General features: G+C 58.8%; 2 protein-coding genes across 4 annotated transcripts in view; one reads left to right on the top strand and one right to left on the bottom strand.

Moving 5' to 3' along the window:
• Positions 1 to 3,259, top strand: part of ABCG2 (ATP binding cassette subfamily G member 2 (Junior blood group)) — a 124,387-nt gene extending 121,128 nt beyond the window's left edge. For all 3 annotated transcript variants that reach the window (XM_055140298.1, XM_055140296.1, XM_055140299.1), the window contains exons 13-16: positions 220 to 374; positions 1,280 to 1,369; positions 2,545 to 2,627; positions 3,056 to 3,259. In XM_055140298.1, coding sequence (XP_054996273.1) covers positions 220 to 374; positions 1,280 to 1,369; positions 2,545 to 2,627; positions 3,056 to 3,203 — 476 coding nt within the window. In that variant the 3' untranslated portion in view covers positions 3,204 to 3,259. The remainder of the gene's footprint in view (positions 1 to 219; positions 375 to 1,279; positions 1,370 to 2,544; positions 2,628 to 3,055) is intronic.
• A 15,845-nt stretch (positions 3,260 to 19,104) lies between these two features.
• PKD2 (polycystin 2, transient receptor potential cation channel) overlaps positions 19,105 to 21,977 on the bottom strand; it is a 33,149-nt gene continuing 30,276 nt past the window's right edge. The window contains exons 14-15 of the mRNA XM_055138143.1: positions 21,515 to 21,662; positions 19,105 to 21,087 (exon numbers count right to left, since the gene is read on the bottom strand). Of these exons, the coding sequence (XP_054994118.1) occupies positions 20,887 to 21,087; positions 21,515 to 21,662 (349 nt within the window). The 3' untranslated portion in view covers positions 19,105 to 20,886. The remainder of the gene's footprint in view (positions 21,088 to 21,514; positions 21,663 to 21,977) is intronic.

The raw sequence follows: 21,977 nt of genomic DNA, 5'->3' as shown, positions 1-21,977 counted from the left end.
CGGGGTGTGCTGTGCTGACCGCAGCCTCCGCCGTGGCTCTAGGGACCCTTGGACGTCACAGCCGAGGGAGCAGGGCCCTCGCCTGGCCAGTGTGTGTGCCCTGGACTCCGCCCGGGGTGGGAGGGGGCCACGCGGGTGGTGGCCGGACCCGGACCTCCCGTCTGTCCCCTGTGCGTGCCTGGCCAGTGCCTGCTGACCCTCCCCCTCCCGTTGACTCAGGGCTGAAGCCGGTGGCCGCGTCCTTCTTCATCATGATGTTCACCCTGATAATGGTGGCCTACGCGGCCAGCTCCATGGCGCTGGCCATCGCGGCCGGCCAGAGCGTCGTGTCCATCGCCACGCTGCTCATGACCATCTCCTTCGTCTTCATGATGGTGAGTGGGGCGCTCTGCCCTGAGGTGCTCGACGCCGCCGCCCTCACCAGGGCGGCGTCCACTGCCGGGGAGCCGGAGCGCCGAGGAGGCCGGTCCTGCTGGCCCGGGCGCCCCCCAGCTCCCCTGCTGTTCTTGCTCACAGCCTTTGGATTTTATTTTATGTTAACTTGAGTTTCATCAGAAACACCGTTATTGCCAAAGTGGCTCATGATATAATTGTGACAGGGACCGGAGCGATAGCACAGTGGGGAGGGCATTTGCCTTGCACGCGGCCGACCCGGGTTCGATTCCCAGCATCCCATAGGGTCCCCCAGCACCGCCAGGGGTAATTCCTGGGTGCAGAGTCAGAAGGAACCCCTGAGCATCGCCAGGTGGGACCCAAAAAAGCAAAACAACCCCCCGCCGTTTCCCTCCCCTCCCCAGCTGCCCCCTAGGGCCCTTGACCCAGCTCCTTCCCACCCCTTGTGGCCGTGCTCTGGCCTCACTCCCGGCCACCCCAGAGCCCTGCGTGCTTCTGCCACCAGACCGGGGTCCTTGGGTGCAGGACGAGTGTCCCCCTGCTGCCCCCTGCTCTGGTCCCTCACACGCCAACTCCAGGGGCTGTTTCTCCGGGGACACAGAGCAAACCTTGGGCAGACTGCAGTTTCCAAAACCAGACCTTTGCTTACCCCCACACTCCACCTTTTTTTTTTAAAGTTTTAACTTTCAGACATTTCTGAGGTCAGGAACGCAGTAAAAGGCTGTGAGAGACTGCGCCCAGCAACCCGCCCGGAGAGCCGGGCCCCAGCCTGGGAGGGGCCTTAGAGAATCCCGGGGGGGTCTCCGGGAATCCCGGGGGGTCTCCTTGGTGCCGGCTGCCGCCGGGCTCTGACTCACGCCATCGCTGCTCTCGTGGCTCCTTTCAGATCTTCTCCGGGCTCCTGGTGAACCTCAGGACCGTGGTGCCGTGGCTGTCATGGATTCAGTACTTGAGCATCCCTCGCTATGGCTACGCGGTGAGTTTCCCGCCCTCGCCTCCGACCACCCAGGGCGTCTCTGCTGGGAAACAGTCGAAACCGGCTCCTCAGCGCGCGCACGTTCCTGGCCCCTGGTGGAGAGAATTTCCCACGGGTCCTGGCAGCGCCCAGAGAATCGCCTCCTGGGGCTGGTCTGAGGGAGGTGAAGGGTCACCTTTGAAGGAGGTGAAGGGTCACATTTGAGGGAGTTGAGGGTGACCCTTGGGGGCGTGCAGGGTTGGGAGGAGGAAGGCTGCCGAGGTGATGAAAGCGCTAGCGTGTGTTTGGGCCTTGGAGAGATCAGCGCGAGGCTTAGGGTGCGTACGTTCCAAAAGGGAAGTTGGGAGAGAGGCGTGACCACGAGACACAGCGCTGTCCACTTTGTAAAGAGAACAAATCCCGAGTCCCAGAGAAAACTCGAGTTACCGAATATCTGGCCCGCCAGGAATTATTGCTAGTTTGGGTAGAAACAAGAACAATACAAGGCATTGCTACTTTTTTAGTTTTATTTATTTATTCTTAGTTGTGGGCCACACCTGGCAGTGCTCAGGTGTCACTCTTGGCTCTGCGCTCGGGGTCATCCCTGGCGGTGCTCAGGAGACCCTATGGGATGCTGGGGAGCGAAGTGGGGTCAAGGCCAACACCCTACCTGCGGCACTATTGCTCCGGCCCACAGCTGCTACTTTTAATGAGTAAGGTTGATTGAAGGCACTTGTCCGCTGAAGGGCGTGTGGCCAGGGCTGTGGCCAGGGCTGTGGCCAGGCCTGAGGCGCCCTCCTGGCTAACGACTTGCTTTGTATGAGGAGCCCGAGGGCAGCATCTCTCTTGCTTTGGTGTGACTCTGTGGGCCTGAACCTTAGTTTGCTTTCAGGAATCCTAAGGAAGGCGAAAGCTCGGGGTGCGGTCCTGCAAATTATTTCGCCTTTTTTTTTTTTTTTCCTTTTTGGGTCCCACCCGGCGATGCTCAGGGGTCCCTCCTGGCTCTGCACTCAGGAATTACCCCTGGTGGTGCTCGGGGGACCCTGTGGGGTGCTGGGAATCGAGCCCGGGTCGGCTGCGTGCGAGGCAGACGCCCTCCCCGCCGTGCTATGGCTCCAGCCCCGGGCGTGCGGGTTCCCGGGGCAGTTTCTGACCTTGCGGGCGAGTAGTGACGCGTCCCCTCTCGTGTCTCACAGGCGCTGCAGCATAACGAGTTCCTGGGACAGGACTTCTGCCCGGGCCTGAACAGCACCGTCAACGAAACGTGCGGCTTCGCGACGTGAGTGCGGGGCGGGCCGGCCCCTCTGGCTGTTTCTGGCCCATCTGTCCGTTCTTAGGGAACGTTCCTCCCCACTTGCCCTGAAGCTGGACAGATGCTTCTTCTCTGTTCATTGCTCGCCGAGCCCCTTCAAGGGGACTTCTGGCGTGTGGGTTGGGTTGGGGAGCCTCACCCGGCAGTGCTCAGGACTCAGTGCTCAGACCACTTCTGGCTGACTCAGGTTGGGCCTGGATCGGCCGCCTGCACACGCCGACGGCCTCCCCGTTGCCGGTTGCTTCCACAGTGTCTGCAGGGGCGTGGGGACCTGCCCGCTGTTTGCTCTCCTTGTCAGGGGGCACCCACGACAGGCCGGGTGGCGTGGCATCCTAAGCTCGGGAGCCGGGGGGTGTGCTGGGCAGAGTCCGTGACCCCCCTCTGCTGCGTTTCAGATGCACGGGCGAGGACTTTCTGGAGAAACAGGGCATCGACATCTCCCCCTGGGGCCTGTGGCAGAACCACGTGGCCTTGGCCTGCATGATCGTCATCTTCCTCACCATCGCCTACCTGAAGTTGTTATTCCTTAAGAAGTATTTTTAGATTCCCCTTGGATTTACACGACATCTGCACATTAAAAGGCAGCACTTTGACCTAAACAGCGGGCGAAGTTTCTTTGTTTCAGAGTTTTCGTGCATTCTTTTCTTTTTAATCAAGAATTCTTCCCAACAAATACCTCTGTAGAAATCACAGTGAAACAATCACACGTGTGAGCGATTAGAAGAGTGTTAAAGGCTAGTGAGAATAGCGGCTGGAGCAATAGCACAGAGGGTAGGGCGTTTGCCTTGCACGCGGCCGACCAGGGTTCGGTTCCCAGCATCCCTGAGCACTGCCAGGATTAATTTCTGAGTGCATGCACCAGGAGTAACCCCTGTGCATCGCTAGGTGTGACCCAAAAAGCAAAAAAATAATAATAATAAAAACTAGTAAGAATATAAACTGCATCTTCGCTTATCGAGTCAGACAATAACCAAAGGGGGGAATCTTGACTAAGGCATTGACCTAAACTGTCACTGTCACTGCCATCCCGTTGCTCATCGATTTGTTCGAGCGGGAAGGCACCAGCAATGTCTCTCAATGTGAGACTTGTTGTTACTGCTTTTGGCATATCGAATACACCACGGGGAGCTTGCCAGGCTCTGCCGTGCGGGCGGGATACTCTCGGTAGCTTGCCAGGCTCTCCGAGAGGGGTGGAAGAATCGAACACGGGTCAGCCGCGTAGAAGGCAAACGCCCTACTGCTGTGCTATCGCTCCAGCCCCTTGACATAAACAAAAAGAACTGAATTCTTTATTTTTCATGAACGATTATGTTGCTGAGTGGACCCTTATGTTATGATTCGGTGATCTGCCTTTATTTTAATAACTATTAAATAACAAATACTTCATGCTGTAGTGAAAATAGATCTAAAATAAGTTGGAAAAACCTCAGCTATTTATTTATTTTTTATTTTTTTGTTTTTTTGAATGTTTCTTTATTTTTTTTTTATTTTTAATTAGTGAATCACCGTGAGGGTACAGTTACAGATTTATACATTTTTGTGATCATGTTTCCCCCATACAAAGTTCGAGAACCCATCCCTTCACCAGTGCCCATTCTGCACCACCAGTAAACCCAGCATCCCTCCCCCGCTCCCCAGTCCCGTCTCCCCCCCCCCCCCCACCCTGCCACTATGGCAGGGTCTTCCCTTTTGTTCTCTCTCTCTGATTAGGTGTTGTGGTTTGCAATAAAGGAGCTATTTGTTTTTTAGAAGTCTGTATGCCAGGTTAGACTCTGATGGCTGTTCCCGATTGGAAGACTGTTCCCTGGGATTTCTCTGTAGCGGACTCCTGCCATCTCCAAGTCCCTGGTGGACCTTTGAACTTTAGGTGACCAGGGGGTCAGTGCCTGGGAGCAAGCAAGGGGCTGGTGCCGTTTCTTGGTGCTCATCTAATGAAGCCAACCAGATCTTTAATTCTGTTTTTTTTTTCTATAGTTAACACCATCGTTTACAAAGTTGTTCATAATCCAGTAGTTTCAGACACCCAATGTCCCAGCACCAATCCCACCACCAATGGCACCTGCTTCCCACCATCGCCCCCAACTCCCACCACCTGCCCAAGCTCCTTAGAGGGCACAAACTTACTTATTTGATTTAGTTTTGGTTTTGTGCCGTATTTGGCAGTGCTTAGGGCTTATTCCTCTTCTCTGTGCTCGGGGGACCATATGGGATGCTGGGATCCAACCCTGGTTGGCCTTGTGCCAGGCAAATACCCTACCTGCTGTACTCTCACCCCGCCCCCACTCCAACTAGGTGATGTTGCTTGTTTTAACAAAATGGTAAATGAAATCATCACAAAATAGTTCAGTAGAGGCTGGAGCAATAGTCTATTGGGGAGGGTGTTTGCCTTGCACGTGGTCAACCCGGGTTCTATCTCCCGTATCCCATATGGTCCTCCAAGCACAGCCAGGAGTAATCCCTGAGCATCGCTGGGTGTGACCAAAACGAAGGAAAAAAAAAATAGTTCCGTAAAAGAAAATCTGCGAAAATTATATATGACAGTGGCATTCCTAAGGCCACTGAGGATGGACTGAGCTGTGTGTTGTCACTGTTGCTTTTGCTTTTGCTTTTCCAATTGAGCGCGGTGGTCTTCTGCTTTCCCACAGAATCTGTGCTCCCCCCGTCTAGCTTGCGGTGCTCCTCCTGGGCTGTCAGTTTTGTGGCATTTGGAGGTGTGGAGCTGGGACGATTCTTTGGCTTGGCGTCCCTGAAGGTTAGCTCTGGCTCTGGGCCCTAGGAGGGGGCCCCTGAGGGTGGGGGTGGCTGCCCCCGCCCCAAGGAGGCCCAGAGGCTGGCCGAAGACAGGGGTGCCGGGAGCTCCATGGGCTTGGCGTCTCTTTCGGGATTAGTCCCGGACTCTTCGTTTTGGTCCATCAGACTTTGTTCATGCGGCAGTAGGTTGACGGGTGCCTGGGAGGGCGCCCGTACTCCCCTCTACCTGCTGGCCAGGGGTGGGGCAGTGTGGGGCCAGAGCCACTCCCCGTGACGCCCCCCCTCTGGACTGCCCCCATGTTGGAGGGGCCACCAGGGCCACCTCGGGCGCTGTGGGGCCCGTGTAGGGATTGGAGGGTGGCCAGCTGCAGGCACGAGCCGTGACCCGTATCCTGGCTTTCCAGCGTGTCCCCGTCTGTCGTCCCCGCTCCGTGGCCTTAGGACGCCTGCTGGATGTTTATTTAGCTTCTGAGCCAGCAGAGATGGGGCAGCTCCTGGCTCATGCTCCAGCCCGCGGCCGTGACCCCAGCTGTGCTCCTGAGCACGGGCTGCAGATGGCGTGTGGGGTCTCAGCAGCCGTGTCAGGCGCTCGAGCTCTGACGGTCACCAGGGGTGCCCGTGCAGGCCGGGCACTGCTGAGTGGACTGTGGGTGCTGGCCCTCCAGGATGCCAGCCAGAGCCCGGAGATGGGCCCCCACTGCATGCAAAGGGGGGGGGCACTGCGGCTGTGAGGTCTGTGCTTATGTCACCTAGAGAACCCGGAACTGTGTCACCCTAGAGAACCTGGAAATGTCACCTAGAAAACCCAGAACTATGTCACCCTAGAGAACCCAGAACTGTGTCACCCTAGAAAACCCGGAAATTGTCACCCTAGAGAACCTAGAGCTTGTCACCCTAGAGAATCCGGAGCTTGTCGCCTGTAGAACCCGGAGCTGCGTCACCCTCGAGAACCCGAGCTTGTCACCCTGGAAATACTGGAGCTGTGTCACCCTAGAGAATCCAGAGCTTGTCGCCTGTAGAACCCGGAGCTGCGTCACCCTCGAGAACCCGAGCTTGTGACCCTGCGGCAGCCGTGCCCTTGTTGGGTCCGGACTGTGCCCTAACGTCTTCCTCTGCGAGGAGCAGACCAGAGCGACTATGGAAGACGCTCGGCTTTGGGGCATCTCCAGGTGGCTGGCGGCTGGAGCTTTGGACGGGCACTCGTGGCGGGGACAGTTCATTCTCAGACCCGTCTTCGGTGAGCAAATGAACCAAGCAGCTCTCACGAGGTTTGTGTTTGGGGGTTACCCACCGCCAGTGCTCCCGGCTTACTCCCGGCTCTACGCTCGGTGATTACTCCTGGCCATGCTTGGGGGCCGTGTGGGATGCGCGGGGTCGAAATCCTGTCAGTTGTCTGCAAGGCATGTGCCCTACCCACTGCGCTACCCACTGTCCTATCCCCTACCCATGACAGCTCTTCCTGAACACTCACATGTCCACCAACATGCTAGTGAATATTCAGTCAGTGACCATTTCCCAGAGGTTCCTGATTGCACATCGCTTTCAGTTTTAGTATCTTAATTTGATGAAAAACAAGTGATTATGCTAGTGTTGCTGTTCTGTTCACCTCTTCAGAAATTAGAAAGGTGGAATTTATTTTTTTTGCTTTTTGGGTCACACCTGGCGATGCTCAGGGGTCACTCCTGGCTCTGCACTCAGGAATGACTCCTGGCGGTGCTCAGGGGACCCTATGGGATGCTGGGAATAGAGCCTGGGTTGGCCACGTGCAAGGCAAACGCCCTCCCTGCTGTGCGATTGCTCCAGCCCTGAAAGGTGGAATTCTTAATTCTTTAAAAAAAATTTTATTGAATATGCATGAGATAGATCATTAAAAAACTGTTCATGATTGTGTTTCAATCATGCAATGATCCAATACCCATCCCTCAACCCGTGTACATTTCCCAGCACCCGGGTCCCCCGTTTCCTCCCACCATCCCCAACATCCCTCCGCCTACCTCAGGCTACCTGCCTCTATGGAGGCGCTTTCCTTCTTTCTCCCATCTTTGCTTTTGTGCATTGTGGCTTCAGTACAGGTGCTAAGAGGTCCCAGTGTTTGTTCAGGGCGTTCCGTGTTTTTATCAGGATGATCAGGCTGGAGTAGCTTTTTAACTGCGGGGCAGCTTGGGGTGAGGACGTGACTGCCGAGGCTCCAGAAGTACAGGGAGGTGGGGGGAGGTAGCCCATACCGACCCAGAGAAAGCCTGGAGGTTTCAGTCACAAAACCCGCACGTCAGCTTTCAGCAGATTATCTCGGTGAGGTTGTCCTGAGATGGTGGAGTCCAGCCGGGGGCATGGTGGCAATTTTGGATTGTGGAAGCAAGTGGCTACCAGGGACTCTATTTGGGTGGGCACCAGTTTGACCCGCCCCCTCCAGTTTACCCCGGACTGTTCAGCCTTGTGCTGGGTCCGAGATGAACCCAGGTTTTGATGTCTTTTGAGATATTTATGGGTCTCTGAAGCGAGGCCAGTGAACGAGCTTGTATGGCTGAGCGGGAGGTGGTTTGTGGGCATGAGTCTCACATACCTCCCTTTCGGCTGTTTCTCAGGAAACCTGGTCCTGAGTTGTTGGGTCTGGCCAGAGGCGATTTTGGGGTATCAGGAGGCCTGAAGGCAGCATCAGGCTGCTGATGCACTTGCCCCATGGGTACAGGTTGACCTGCTGGTGGCACTATGCCCCCCATTTCTTAAGAATTCTTAATTCTGGGGGCTGGAGCAATAGCACAGCGGGGAAGGCGTTTGCCTTGCACGTGGCTGACCCAGGTTCGATTCCCAGCATCCTAGATGGTCCCCTGAGCACCGCCAGGGGTGATTCCTGAGAGCAGAGCCAGGAGTGACCCTCGAGCATCGCCGGGTGTGACCCAAAAAGCAAAATAAAATAAAATAAAATAAAGAATTCTTAATTCTTAGTTTGCATCATGTGTCCTGACATTCTCTAAATTTTTTCTTCCATGTGTAAAATTAGAATATGTCTCTTAGTTTGTTATTTCATGTTGTTCATATTGAATTGTCCATTTTTTTCCCCCCAGCTAACCAAGTGGCCACCCACGCTGACTTTTTTTTAAAAGCTTCCACTACATTCCACAGTGTAACCCTGTGATTTAATTTGCATTCCTGCCCATGGGTTTTTGTTTTTCCTTCTTCATTTTTTTGGTTTTGTAGCCACACCCGGCTTTGCTCAAGGCTCACTCCTGGCTCTACACTCAGGGATCACTCCTGGCGGGGCTCAGGGGACCCGAGGGCCTGTCAGGGATCAAACCCAGGTGGGCTGCACGGAAAATCAGAGCCTGCTGTGCTGTCCCTGGCCCTCTGCACAGCTGTTTTGGATTTTCTCAGTTTCTCTTTTTTTCTTTTCTTTTTTTTTCTTTTTTCTTTTGGTGGGGAGAGGTCACACCCAGCAATACTCAGGGGTTACTTCTGGCTCTGCACTCGGGAATTCCTCCTGGTGATTCTCCGTCTAACACCAGGAGAGGCCTTCTCTTGGTCAGGCCAGATGTTCACCTCCCCATCTGGCTACTTTTGTGCATTTGACTGTTTCGGTCGGTGGGGGAAAGAACCGAGCATCTTATTTCTGGTAGACAGAGTCGACAAACTTTTTCTATGAAGAAGACCATTTCATAAATGCTTTGTAATATTTACCTGGGCCGGAACGGTTGGGCTTTTGCCTTTCACGCGGCCAACCTGTGTTTGATTCCTCCGCCCCTCTCGGAGAGCCCGGCAAGCTACCAAGAGTATGGAGCCCACACGGCAGAGCCTGGCAAGCTACCCGTGTGTATTGGATATGCCAAAAACAGTAACAGTAAGTATCTCAATGAGAGACGTTACTGGTGTCCGTTCGAGCAAATCGATGAGCAACGGGATGACAGTGATTGCTATTGATTGACTGAATATTTACCTAAAAAAAAAAAAAAACAAACCACAAGTTTTGAAAAACTCTTCAAATGCTGTTATCAGTTCTTTCACCTTCTTGGAAAATGGAGAAACACTTGGCTCTTGGCTCCCGTGCTGTGAGGCCGAGTTATCAGAGACCTCGTCTGTACGTTGTGTCTCTCCTGCTTCCTGGGAAACGGGGATGAAAATGCCGATTCGGAGAACCCGCGTTCTCCGAATTTGCTGGTGCCTTTATTAAGGCATGTGATGTTCCAGATTGCATACTGAACCCCGCGTTGCTCTAGCAGAAGGACCGTGCCACTTCCTGCATCTCACCCTTTGCAAAGCTCATTGCAAAGCCTGTCGCTCCAGCCCAGATTTTAACCTGTCCCCGGGAGAACCCGAAGGCAGGTTCATCAGGAGCAAATTTTGTTTGTTTGTTCCTGTTTGGGGGCCACACCTCGCAGTGCTCAGAACTCACTCCTGGCGGGGTCTCGGGGACTGTCGGGGACGCCAGGGACCAAGTCTGGGTTGGCCGTCTGCAAGGCAAGGCCTGCCGCTGTGCCCTGGTAGGTGGCTGCAATTCATTCTGGCCCCAGGAATGAGCCTGGCAGTGGCACCGATGGGGCTGGCCAGCAGGGCCGGCCCCCACCTGCCCTCAGCGCCTCTGGGCAGCGCAAGCCAGGCTGGTTTGGGGACTGGACTTCGTTCCAGCGCTGGAGGGACCCCCTGGCAGCCTTTCCCAGGGCCCTCCTCAAGCCCGAGCCTGGCTGGGCCTTCTCTCCAGGGCGAAGAGGACAGAGAAGGCTGCCTCTTCGAAGATGACTTTTTTTTCCCTTAATGTAGGAACACTGGTATTGATTCAGCCATTGATTCAGCTGATTGAGTTGGGCATGAACTCCACAGTATACTTTTTTTCTTATACTCAGAATTTTAGTTTTATTCTACTATTTTATTATTACTTTTTTTTTTTCTTTTTGGGTCACACCCGGCGATGCACAGGGGTCAATCCTGGCTCTGCACTCAGGAATTACTCCTGGCGGTGCTCGGGGAACCATATGGGATGCTGGGAATCGAACCCGGGTCGGCAAGGCAAATGCCCTCCCCGTTGTGCTACCGCTCCAACTCCTATTACTATCTTTTTAAAGGTGAAGATAACTTAAGACAAATTCGGTCATTTTTGGGCGGAGCGAGAGTCCAGCAGAGCGGGCGTTTGCTTTGCATGTAGCCAGCCTGGGTTTGATCCCTTAGCGTGGCCAGATGTGTCCCCCGTCCCCCCCCCGCCCCCACAAACAGACTCACCCCCACTAGCCACAGGGTCCTGCTTGTCGGGCCCACCTGAGCAGCCCCTCGACGGCACAGAGGCTTCCGGAGACTCAGGGTTCCCGGGGGTCTCCCCTCAGTGGAGCCCCGGTCCCTGCCCCGCCGCTGCCGTCTCCGGCAGGCCGGAAACACGGCGGCTCCCGCGGCACCCGGGCCTGCTCCCCTCCCCTGGGCAGGACGGCACCGACCGGAGCGAGGACGTGACACTGCGTGAGGCCACGTGGCGCATTTTCTCCGTCTCCTGCGGTTGCCCGGGCTGCCTCTTTCCATGCCGCCTCAAGGTCCCCTGAGCTTTGGCGGAGCGACAGTCCGGCGAGCAGGGCGTTTGCAGGCACGCGCCTGGCCTGGATTGGGCCCCTGAGCACTGCCAGGAGTGACCCCTGAGCACCATCGGGTGTGGCCCCTAAACAAAGCCCTAGCAAACCCACCCCTGGTTTCGGAGGCAGGGGGGAGGCAGGGAGGAGGCAGGGGGGACTCGCTCGCCCTCTGCTCACTTAGAACCTCCGGTGGCGGCTCGGAGACTTCAGGCGGATCCTCCGGAAACACTGGTTTGCGATCGGGAGAGGCCGCTGAGGGCTGACGCACGCCCCTCCTCCGGGACCTCGCGCTGACGGGCCCTGACAGTGCTCCGGGCCCCGGGCAGGCGCACGGCTGCCACTGACTGAGACGCTGCTCGTGCCAGGGTGGCACCCGTGCAGGCGTGTGCGCTCCCGTGAGCTCCCCCGGGGCCTCATTCTCGTCTTGGGAGTTGGCTGGCTGCACAGGCGGGCGGGCGGGCGAGGCGTTGCCGGGGCCACACCTGGTGAGGGGTAGGGGTGTGGGTGATGCCGGGTTCCGACTCCGGCTCCTGTGCGTGCACTTGGGACGGCTGAGCCACCCAGCAGCCCCAGAGTCACAGCTAGAAGTTGTCGTTGCTGGGGCTGCAGTGATAGCACAGCGGGGAGGGCGTTTGCCTTGCACACGGCTGACCTGGGTTCGGTTCCCAGCATCCCATATGGTCCCCTGAGCACCCCCAGGGGTAATTCCTGAGTCCATGAGCCATGAGTAACCCCTGAGCATCACCGGGTGTGACCCAAAAAGAAAAAGAAAAAGTTGCCGCTGCTGATCAGAGTTCAGGGTTAGGCTACGGGCGCCCCTCCAGCTGACAGCAGGCCTGGCAGTGCTCAGGGTCAGGCCTCAGGGGCCGGGAGGCTGTCGTGCACGAGGCCAAAGGTACAGCTCCTGGAGGAAAAGCGTCACCCTAGCACTCTTGCTTTCTAACCGGGGAGGGGGGGCGGGAATTGTCCACAGCCTCCATGTGCTCAGTGCAGCATTCTACGAGCCTGGCGTGGCGTGAGCTCCCGCTCGCACACGGAGACGTGGTTCCCTCCCTTGTGTCATGCTTCTCCCGTGAGGCATTATGCATCCTGGAATAGTGTATGATTCGGTTTGACATGAATCCATACAGTGGCCATAGTTAAATGACACTGTGATGACGTCCCCCAAACCTTGGCATTCCAGGAGCCATTTAAGTCGGTGGCCCGGACTACGCCCTGGAGAAGGCTCTCCCACACCCCCTTCTTAGACTCGGTCCCTGGCCTGGGGAAACGCCCGGTACGTGGGAAACTCAGCAGGAGCAGGACTAGCCCTCTGGAAGGGAGCTCGGACCACTCCCGGCCGCGCGCGCTGACCCTCTAGGCTCGCGGCTGCCTCTCCCACACCCGGCGTCTTCATGAGCAGCCCTTCCCCGCCCCGGGAGACCCGTGTCAGCGCACATCTCCGCCTCTGTCTGTGCCCCTGAGCTGGGGCCTCTGCTCACCCACACGGACACGGAGCCAGGCCGAGAGGGACGAGCGAGCTCGGGGGCGTCACCAGATCACCAGGGGCGTCGGACCCCAGGACTCCACCCAGCAGGCCACGGCACCTCCTGACTGGCTGCGGGCGGTGCCCCTTCCCCCGAGGGCTGGCTGGGCCTCTCGTCTGCCCGCTTTGCCGGTCAGCAATTTCTCAATTAAAGATCGTGGCAGGGGGCTGGAGCAATAGCACAGCGGGGAGGGCGTTTGCCTTGCACGCGGCCGACCCGGGTTCCATTCCCAGCATCCCATAGTTCCCCCTGAGCACCGCCAGGAGTGATTCCTGAGTGCAGAGCCAGGAGTGACCCCTGAGCATCGCCGGGTGTGACCCAAAAAACAAGAAAATAATAATAACAGAAATAAAGATTGTGGCAGAGCTCAGAAGCTCCAACTCTTATCCTTTCTCTCTGCACATCAGGAAACTCGCTGGGGCCAGAACAATAGGACAGTGGGGAGGGGGAGGAGGGCATCTGCTTTGCACACGGCCCACCCAGGTTCGGCCCCTCGGGGTCCCCTGAGCCCCACCGGTATGGCCAATAGGAAAAGGACACGAGTGCGTTTGAGCGGCCGTGAGCCACCCAAGTCTCTGCTTCTGTCCTGGCATCCCGATCCCATGGGGTGACCCCCTCTCCGTCTCACCAACTCACCGGGGCCAGACGGGGGGCCACGGGCAGAGTCGGGCACGGCAGCCCCCGCCATGCTGTCCTGCAGGCCTATATGAGCCTCGGACCCGGGCCCCTCCTAAGCCAGAGCCAGGAGTGCAGGCGAGACTGGCTCCACACGGCACGGCTGGCGCATGCTCTGGCTCAGGTGATGAGCACTGGGCACGGGGCCGCATTCCCCCACAGCCTCGGGTCACGGCTGACCCACGCAGCAGGGCTGGCAGAGCGCCCTGTGCGGGCGGTGTCCTGCGCTTCCGCCGGGAGTCGGCGCCCCGAGGGGGCACCCGCTGGGGAGACCACACAGAGTGTGGCTGAGCGGCAGGGTCGGGTGCGCGGCCAGCAGCCACGTCGGGCCTGGGGCGGATGAACTGAGCGGCTGAGTACAGGCCTGGTGTGGCCTCACCTGCGGCGGCCCAGGGAGGCGCTTAGGCAATCCCGGTGGGAATGAAGGGGGAGTAGGGCCCCCTCCCCACGGTCCTGTCGCGCCAGCCCCGATTTTAAGATTTTTTTTTTCTTTTTGGGTCACACCCGGCGATGCACAGGGGTTACTCCTGGCTTTGCACTCAGGAATTAACTCCTGGCGGTACTCAGGGGACCCTATGGGATGCTGGGAATCGAACCCGGGTCAGCCACGTGCAAGGCAAATGCCCTCCCCGCTGTGCTGTCGCTCCAGCCCCAATTTTAAGGTGTCTTAAGAAGCGAAGGCCATTCAGGAGGTTCTGAGTGCGTGGAGATCACCGACAGGAATGGCACAGGTGCTCATTCTTTCAAGCCGATCAATAAATTCAATACGATTCCAATAAGGTCTGCAAAAAAGGTTTCTCTCCGTGTCTTTTCCTTCAGAACCCACCAAACTCGTTCTTCTGTTTTGCTCTTGGGTCACACCCAGCAGTGCTCAGCGGTTACTCCTGCGCTCAGGAATTACTCCTGGCAGGGCTGCACTATCGCTCCAGCCTCGACTTGTTCCATTAGTTGTATCAAAAAGCCCCAAATAGCTTTTTTTTTTTTCTTCTGTTTTTTGGGTCACACCCGGCGATGCACAGGGGTTACTCCTGGCTCTGCACTCAGAAATTGCTCCTGGCGGTGCTCAGGGGATCCTCGGAGATGCTGGGAATCGAACCCGGGTCGAAGGCAAACGCCCTCCCCGCTGTGCTGTTGCTCCAAGCCCCAGCTTTGTTGGTTTTGAAAAAAAAAAAAATTAAAATTAAGTCAAAGAGGATTTGAAGGGTCCACGTGGAGACTAGGATAGAGTCACAGCAGGAAGGGCCATGCGGACCAGGCAGGATGTGTAAGCATCACGCGTTCAGGGGCTGGACTCAGACAGACACTATATACATGCGTGAGCCTGCCCAGGAGGTAGAAAGGAAAGGGGACACAGAGAGTCTTTTAGGCCGGCCTGTTAAGTGAGAAAAATTCCTGCTGATCTTAGGAACGGTTGGACTTACGCAACATCAAACATGGAAGGTCCAACACCAAGTTTCAGAGGCATCTTAGGACCACGAGGAGATCTTCTCAGAGCCCCCAACGCTAGCAACAAGGAAAGAATGGCCGTGTCTCACCCTGTGGGCCTGAGGAGATGGGCAGGGCCAGGGGGCCGCGAGCAGCAGGGCTCGCACAGATAAGGGGTTAATACCCACGCGCCCGCCTGCCCAAGGAATTGGTGCCAGTCAGGAGGACCAGAGCTTGGCCTGGTGCAAGGACAAGCAAACGCTGCTGGTCTCATTGAAGCGAAACGTCGCACAGCTTTGGGGAGGCGCCTTAGGAAAGGGAAACTCGGGGCTGGAACCACAGGACAGCGGGGAGGGCGAGTGCCTTGCTGCCCCCGACCTGGGTTTGATCCCCGGCCCCCCCTGTATGGCCCCTGGAGCCCTGAACACGGGGAGGGAGTCGGTGCTGAGCATCACGGGCTGTGCCACCTCCGAAAGAAAAGAAAACTGAGGACCCCATGGGGACCAGTTCCTGGCAGCTCCCTGCCATCTCGTCAGGCATTCAAGGGGAGCGAAGTCAAACAAGACCTGTGCTTCCAGGGATGTCTCTCACAGCGTGGGGAGTGGCGGGGGTGGGACGGGGTGGGACGGGGTCTCCGAAGAGAGGGCAGGGGACTGGGTGCCTGCCTCTGTTTCTGGGGGGAGCCAGGGAGTGTCGCGGGGCATGAGGCCGGGTGGACCTCACTCGTGTGGTGTATAAAATGAGGCTGGAGGGGAGGGAGTGATAGCACAGTGGGGAGGGTGTTTGCCTTGCACACGGCTGACCCGGGTTCAAATCCCGGCATCCCATATGGTCCCCTGAGCACCGCCAGGAGTAATTCCTGAGTGCAGAGCCAGGAGTAACCCCTGAGCATCGCTGGGAGTGACCCAAAAAGCAAAAAAAAAAAAAAAAAATGAGGCTGGAGGACAAAGTCCAGCCAAAGGAACCCTCAGCCTGGGGGGACAGTTGAGGTCACCTAGAGGGCTGGGCTGGAAGGGAAGGGGCCCAGAGACGGGCGAGGGGGGATATAGCTGCACTTCACTGGGTAGCATCGTGCCCCGAAAACATGAACTCTGTTGTAAACCCACGTCAGCTCGATTCATTTTTGTTTTTGGTGTTTGTTGTTTTGATTTTAGTTCTGGGGCCACATCTGGCAGTGCTCAGGGTCTGTGCTCAGAGGTCTCTCCTGGTGGGGCTCAGGGGACCATATGCTGGGGGCTGAAGCTGGGCGGGCCACATGCAAGCAAGATCCCTGCCCCTGTACTCTCTGGCTCAGTAAACACATTTTCAAGTCCCCACGCTTTGGGGGGGTACACACCTGGCGATGCCCAGGGGTTACTCCCGGCTCAGCACCGAGGAATCACTCGTGGCGGTGGCCGGGTGCCGGGGGTCAGGCCTGCGCCAGCCATGTGCAGGGCAAACGGCCCCCCACCATCACGCTGCCCCTAGACGGTTTTTTATTTAATTATTATTATTATTTTTTGCTTTTTGGGTCACACCCAGCGATACTCAGGGCTTCCTCCTGACTCTGCACTCGGGAATTACTCCTGGCGGTGCTGGGGGGACCCTACGGGATGCCGGGGATGGGGATTAAACCTGGGTTGGCTGCGTGCAAGGCAAACGCCCTCCCCGCTGTACTATCGCTCAGGCCCATTGTGTGTGTGTGTGTGTGTGTGTGTGTGTGTGTGTGTGTGCATGTGCGTGTGTGTGTGTTAATAACCAGGTGGGCACTCTGTCTGGCGTGGGACTGCGGGCAGATCAGCTGTCCTGCAGGGCGCCAACAGCTCTGGGTGAAATAAAGGAGATTCTGGCGTCCCTGGGGCCCAGTTCCTGACTCTCGTTACACACCACAGAGGCGCTCGCAAAGGCCAGCAAGGAATTACTCGCAAAGATTTCATTGTGTTCCCGCCTGCCCCGCGCCAAGGGCAGGGCATCTGCAGCCTGAGGGTGCCTCCAGGCGTCCGGACACCCCCAAACTGCCGCCGTGCCCCTCGCTGGACCCCAACAACTAGGCACCAAGTTTCCCGAGAAATCAAATGGCCAAAAGTCAGGCACACCTAGTTCGGAAGCCGCACCCACAGCCCACCTCCGCCTCAGCCACACAAGCCCCCTCACCAGTCCTGCTTCACAGACCCCTGAGCAAGTCTCGAAAGAGATCAAAAGCCGCAGTTAATCTCAGAGCCGCGCGTGGCTGAGCAGACCGGCATACACTGGAGGGGGCGGGTCAGCCTGGGGCCCACCCGGGCAGAGCCCCTGGCAGCCACCTGCTCCCACGGTCCAACCTTGCTGCGTACCCTCGGCCTGACTCCAGGACGGACCTTGCCAAGATAGAAGCTGCTGAAAATTCGGGTGTGAGGGTTTTGTGACTGAAATCTCCAGGCTTTCTCGGGGTGGGGATGGGCTACCTCCCCCCACCTCCCTGTACTTCTGGAAGCCCCGGCAGTGGCGTCCACACCCCAAAGCTGCCACCCAGTCAAAAAGCCACTCCAGGGGCTGGAGCCATAGCACAGAGGGTAGGGCGTCTGCCTTGCACACGGCCGACCCGGGTTCAATTCCCAGCATCCCATGTGGTCCCCCAAGCACTATAATTCCTGAGTGCATGAGCCAGGAGTAACCCCTGTGCATTGCCGGGTGTGACCCAAAAAGGGAATAAATAAATAAATAAAATCAAGAGGCTGCAGCTGCTCCTCGTATGCGCAAGCTCCCCCACCCACCCCTCCGCCAGTGTTTCTCCAGGCCGGGGTTTGCTCCTGCAGGAACAGCCCTGCGTGCCTGGGTCAGCGGTGCAGACCTTCCCACAGCCCCGCCCCGTGCCTGCAGCTGTGTGTGTGTGTGTGTGTGTGTTTGTGTGTGTGTATGTTTGTGTGTGTGTGTGAGTGTGTGTGTGTGTGGGGGGGGGGTTGTCCCGAGCCAGCTCCCCTCCCCTTTCTGAAGCCCCCTGTCCCGGGGTTGGTGCCTGCTGGGTCCGGGGGATTCCCTCCGCGTAGGGTCCTCGATTATGCTGGGGGCTCCCGCCCAGCCCAGCCGTCTCCTGCTCTCGCACACACCGGGAAGAGGATTCTGGGAAAGCATGGATAGCACAACTGTCCCCGGGAAGGGGAGGGGGCCGGCCCATCTCCCCGCTTTGCAGGGAGGAGCTGAGTCCTCAGAGACGGGGTGGGGGCGGGTCCTGCACAGTCACCGTGAACACTGAGGGCGGCCCCGGCAGTGGGTGCCCCAGGGTCACTGCCCCAGGTGTGGACTCTCCGTTTCGTGGCGGCCTTTCTGCTCTTTTTTCCCCTTCAGGGTCCCACCCGGCGATGCTCAGGGGTCACTCCTGGCTCTGCACCCGGACGTTACCCCTGCTTGGGGACCATATAGGAAGCCGGGGATCGAACCCCAGCCGGCCGCGTGCCGGGCAGGCGCCCTCCCCGCTGTGCTGAGGCTCCGACCTTGGGAGAGTGACAGACCAGGACTCGCAGGACTGTCCGCCCGGGCCAGAAGGGAGGGGCAGCGCCCCGGTGAGCACGCGTGTGTGGACCGGATCCTGGCTGTGCCGGCCCCGGGTCCTTGTGGACATCACCTCAGTGGGCGCCAGCTGGACTCCCAGCAGCCCCAGGGCTGCTCACCCAGAGGTGGCCGGTGGCTCAGCCCTCGGGTGCGTGCCCGCAGCTCCTGTCACAGCTTCACCCAGCCAGGGTGCTCAAGGCCCGGGAGGACCCTTTCCCCTGCCCGCCTCCCGCCTCCTCCCTGCACTCACCTCCCCTCTACAAGCCCTCCCTCCTCCCTGCACACCCTCCCTCCTCCTCCTCCTCCCTGCACTCGCCTCCCCCCCTACACACCCCTCCTGATTCCTCCAGCACTCACCTCCTCCTCCTCCCAGCGCCCCCCCTCCGTCCCTCCATCACCCTTGCTGCAGCAGCCGCCCCCACACACCTCTGCCTGGGGATCCTCTTACTGAGTTTTATTTCTGACCGGGGCTAAGTGGAGACCACTGGGCATCAGGGCAGCGCCCTGCTGGACTGGTCACCTGACACGGGCATTTGGTGTGAAAACACAGAAGAATGTGTCAGTCATGTTCTGGGGCCACCGAGAAGACGGCCCTCCAGGGAGGCAGCACGGGGCGAGGGAGGGCACTTGCCTTGGACACCCCCAGCACCCCATGTGGTTGCCCGAGACCACAAGTGACCCCTGAGCACTGCCGGGTGTGGCAGGAAAAAACCAATGCTGGATCAAAGAGATAATACAACGGGGAATGGGGGGGGCACTTGCCTTGCACGCAGTAACCTGGGCCCAACCCCAGCACCCCATCCCGTCCCCAAAGCCCCGGCAGGGCGGAATCAACGCAGAGCCGGGGGAAGCATTGCTGGGGTGTGCTCTCAAATGAGAGACAGACAGACAGACAGACAGACAGACAGACAGGAGACAGAGGCTTTTCAAGATGAGGTTTTCCTACTCTCTCCCAGCTCAGGGCAAACCCTCTTCGATTCTTTGAGTAGACAAGGTTAGAGCACAGCAACGCCATCAGCTTTTATACCAAGTCTTTATTAAAAAGTAAAGTGCTCAATATTACACATGAATGAAATCCTCGATTATCAAGAAACATTTTGCATATGTAACATCTTAATGTAGATGGTAAGATGATAGGGAGGGAATTTTCCTGACAGAAAAAAAAAAAAAGAAAAATATAACTCATGGTTAAAAAGAAATAGTTTCGCATAATTTTACAGATGACACAAAAATCAGTCTAACAGTAAATATTATAGAACGGCTTTGTAGTGACCATAACTGACACATGGTCCACGGTCGGCATATATGGATTCCACATAACGATGCACTTCAAATCGAAGTTTGTTTCAGTAGGAGGACGTGGCGTACACATACATATAAATACATACGCTGAAAGTCCCGCACCAGAGACGGAACTTGGGTACCGGCTAATAAAGCACTTTGTGTAGCGTATTCGGAAGGAAGGAAGGGACAGAGAAGGGGTGTGGGAGGGCTGTGGGGGCACCCCTGGGCGCTGACCTCGGGCTCCCACTGGGACCCTGAAGCAGCCCCGAGCCCCCGTGAGTCTCCGGACACTTGGAAACAGCATCTCACAACTGACAGCCGCTTCTTCCCCCAAGCTTGGTCGACCCCCTTAGCTCGGCCCGGCCCCCTCCTGGTGGGCCCCCGGAGCCGGGCTCGCCCCCTTCTGATGGAATGTCGAACCATGGGACGACACCGCAGCTGCCCCCAGCCTTGGCGGCCACCTGGCGGGAGGTGATGCTGCTCCAGGCGCACGCTCTGGCTTCCTGCTGATCTTCCGTGGGTTTCAGGCTCCCATAACATAATTCTTTCCCCCTCGATGGACCTATCTGCTGAGTTGAAACTTTCAGCGCGCTCCAAGCATCGCAGTAAAGGCCTTCCTAAGCCGACCGTCACGTGACGGCGAGGAGACGCCTACGGAGATAATCCACGAGTGAACGCGACACCGAGCGGGAAGGCCACCGGGTGGCAGCCCCCCCTGCTCCGGTGCTCCGGTGAGAACCGGGACTGACCCAGACCCGGTCGCGGGGGTTTCACGGGGCTCACTGTAGAGAAGAGCGAAAACCGCGCAACAGTCACGGCGACGAGAGGAGCCACCCGCCCTGCGCCCCGGCTCCCGGCTCCCGAGTCCTCCCGGGTGGGCCTCTGACGACGGCGGAGCCCGGCAGCTGTGCCGGGCGCGTGGGGACACACGGGGGGGGGGGGGGCCGGGGACACAAAGCCCACGGTGGGCTCGGTGGGAAGGTGAACTGCAGGGCCAGCAGGTCTAGCTGGGCTCTCCATGTGGGCCTGTGGGTGCCCCAGCACAGAGCAGGAGCTCAGGAGCACTGCTGGGTGCCCCCAGCACAGAGTGGGAGACCTTGGGAGCACTGTCCAGTGCCCACTGCAGGAGGAGCTCAGGAGCACTGTCAGGTGCCCACTGCAGGAGGAGCTCAGGAGCACTGTCGGGTGCCCACTGCAGGAGGAGCTCAGGAGCACTGCCGGGTGCCCACTGCAGGAGGAGCTTGGGAGCACTGTCTGGTGCCCACTACAGGAGGAGCTCGGGAGCACTGTCCAGTGCCCACTGCAGGAGCTCGGGAGCACTGTCCGGTGCCTACTACAGGAGGAGCTCGGGAGCACTGCCGGGTGCCCACTGCAGGAGGAGCTCGGGAGCACTGTCGGGTGCCCGGCGGGAGGGGCGGGAGCACTGCCGGCCCAAGAGCCACCCCGGAGCGAGGCGTCGTGCGGGCGGGCATCTCTGTCTAGAATAAATTAAGGTGGGGGCTGCGCGGGGCCCTAGCCGTGGGGGTCGGCGCCGGCGCCCTCTGCGGCCGGGGAGGCCGCGGGCTGCGGCGGGCCGGCGGGGGCCGCGGGGGCGCCCGGGCCAGGGCCCAGGGGCGCGGGCGCGTCCTCGCAGTCCCAGCGGCCCAGCTCCTCCCGCACCAGCCGCTCCATCTGCTCGCGGGGGATCTCGCCGTCGCGGCCCAGGCGCTCGTCCTGGCGGGGGGGGGGGGGGGGAAACGGCGTGTGAGGGGCCGGGGCTCGCCCGGGGTCAGCGTCCCGGGCCGGAGTCTCTGCTCCCTGGCTCCGGCGTCGGCGTGGGGGCGGGAGAGCGCGAGCCCCCCGCCCCCAGTTCCCGCCCGGGCTCTGCCGGGAGGAGCCCACTGGGATGTGGCCCGCCCGGGTTCGAGCCCCCAGCACCCCCGGGGGCGCTACTGAGCACAGAGCCCGGAGTCAGCCCTGAGCACCGCCAGGAGGGACCCTGGCCCCCGAACAACAGAAAGGCAGAGCCAGGGCCTGCGGGCTCAGCCTGGGGCCAGCGCAACCCTGGCCGCGGGGAAGGCGCATCTCCCCCCTCCCCCCCGCCCCTGCAGACCGACAGACAGACAGACAGACACAGCCGGGTGGACTCCGCCCGCCTCACCTCGGCCACGCCGTCCAGCAGCCGGCCCAGCACCTCCCTCCTCTTGAGCCGGGTCCGCTCCATGATCTCCAGCTTCACGATCACGGCGTCGATCTTGGACACGATGCTCCCTATGGAGTGCTCCACCCGGTCCACACGCCGCACCAGACTGCGGGACAGGGGACGGAGTGGAGGGTCGGGGGTGGCACCAGAGCTGCGGGGCTGGCGTGGGGGAACTTGGGGGGTCTACTTTGGGCACATCCAGCTGAGACACTCACTCCTGGCGGTGCTCAGGGACCGCAGGGATGCCGAGGATCGAACCCAGGTCGGCCGCGTGCAGGGCAAGCACCCCACTTGCTTATGGCGGCTCCCGCACCCCCCTCCCAAATGTTTTGGTTTTGCTTTTCTGGCCACACCGCAGTGCTCGGGGCTTCCTCCGGGCTCAGTGCTCCGCTGGGCCAGCCGCATGGGAGGGGCGACGGGA

Source organism: Sorex araneus, chromosome 5, assembly GCF_027595985.1.
Source record: "Sorex araneus isolate mSorAra2 chromosome 5, mSorAra2.pri, whole genome shotgun sequence".
NCBI classification, from domain to species: domain Eukaryota; kingdom Metazoa; phylum Chordata; class Mammalia; order Eulipotyphla; family Soricidae; genus Sorex; species Sorex araneus.
This window is presented reverse-complemented; position numbering and strand designations above follow the sequence as displayed.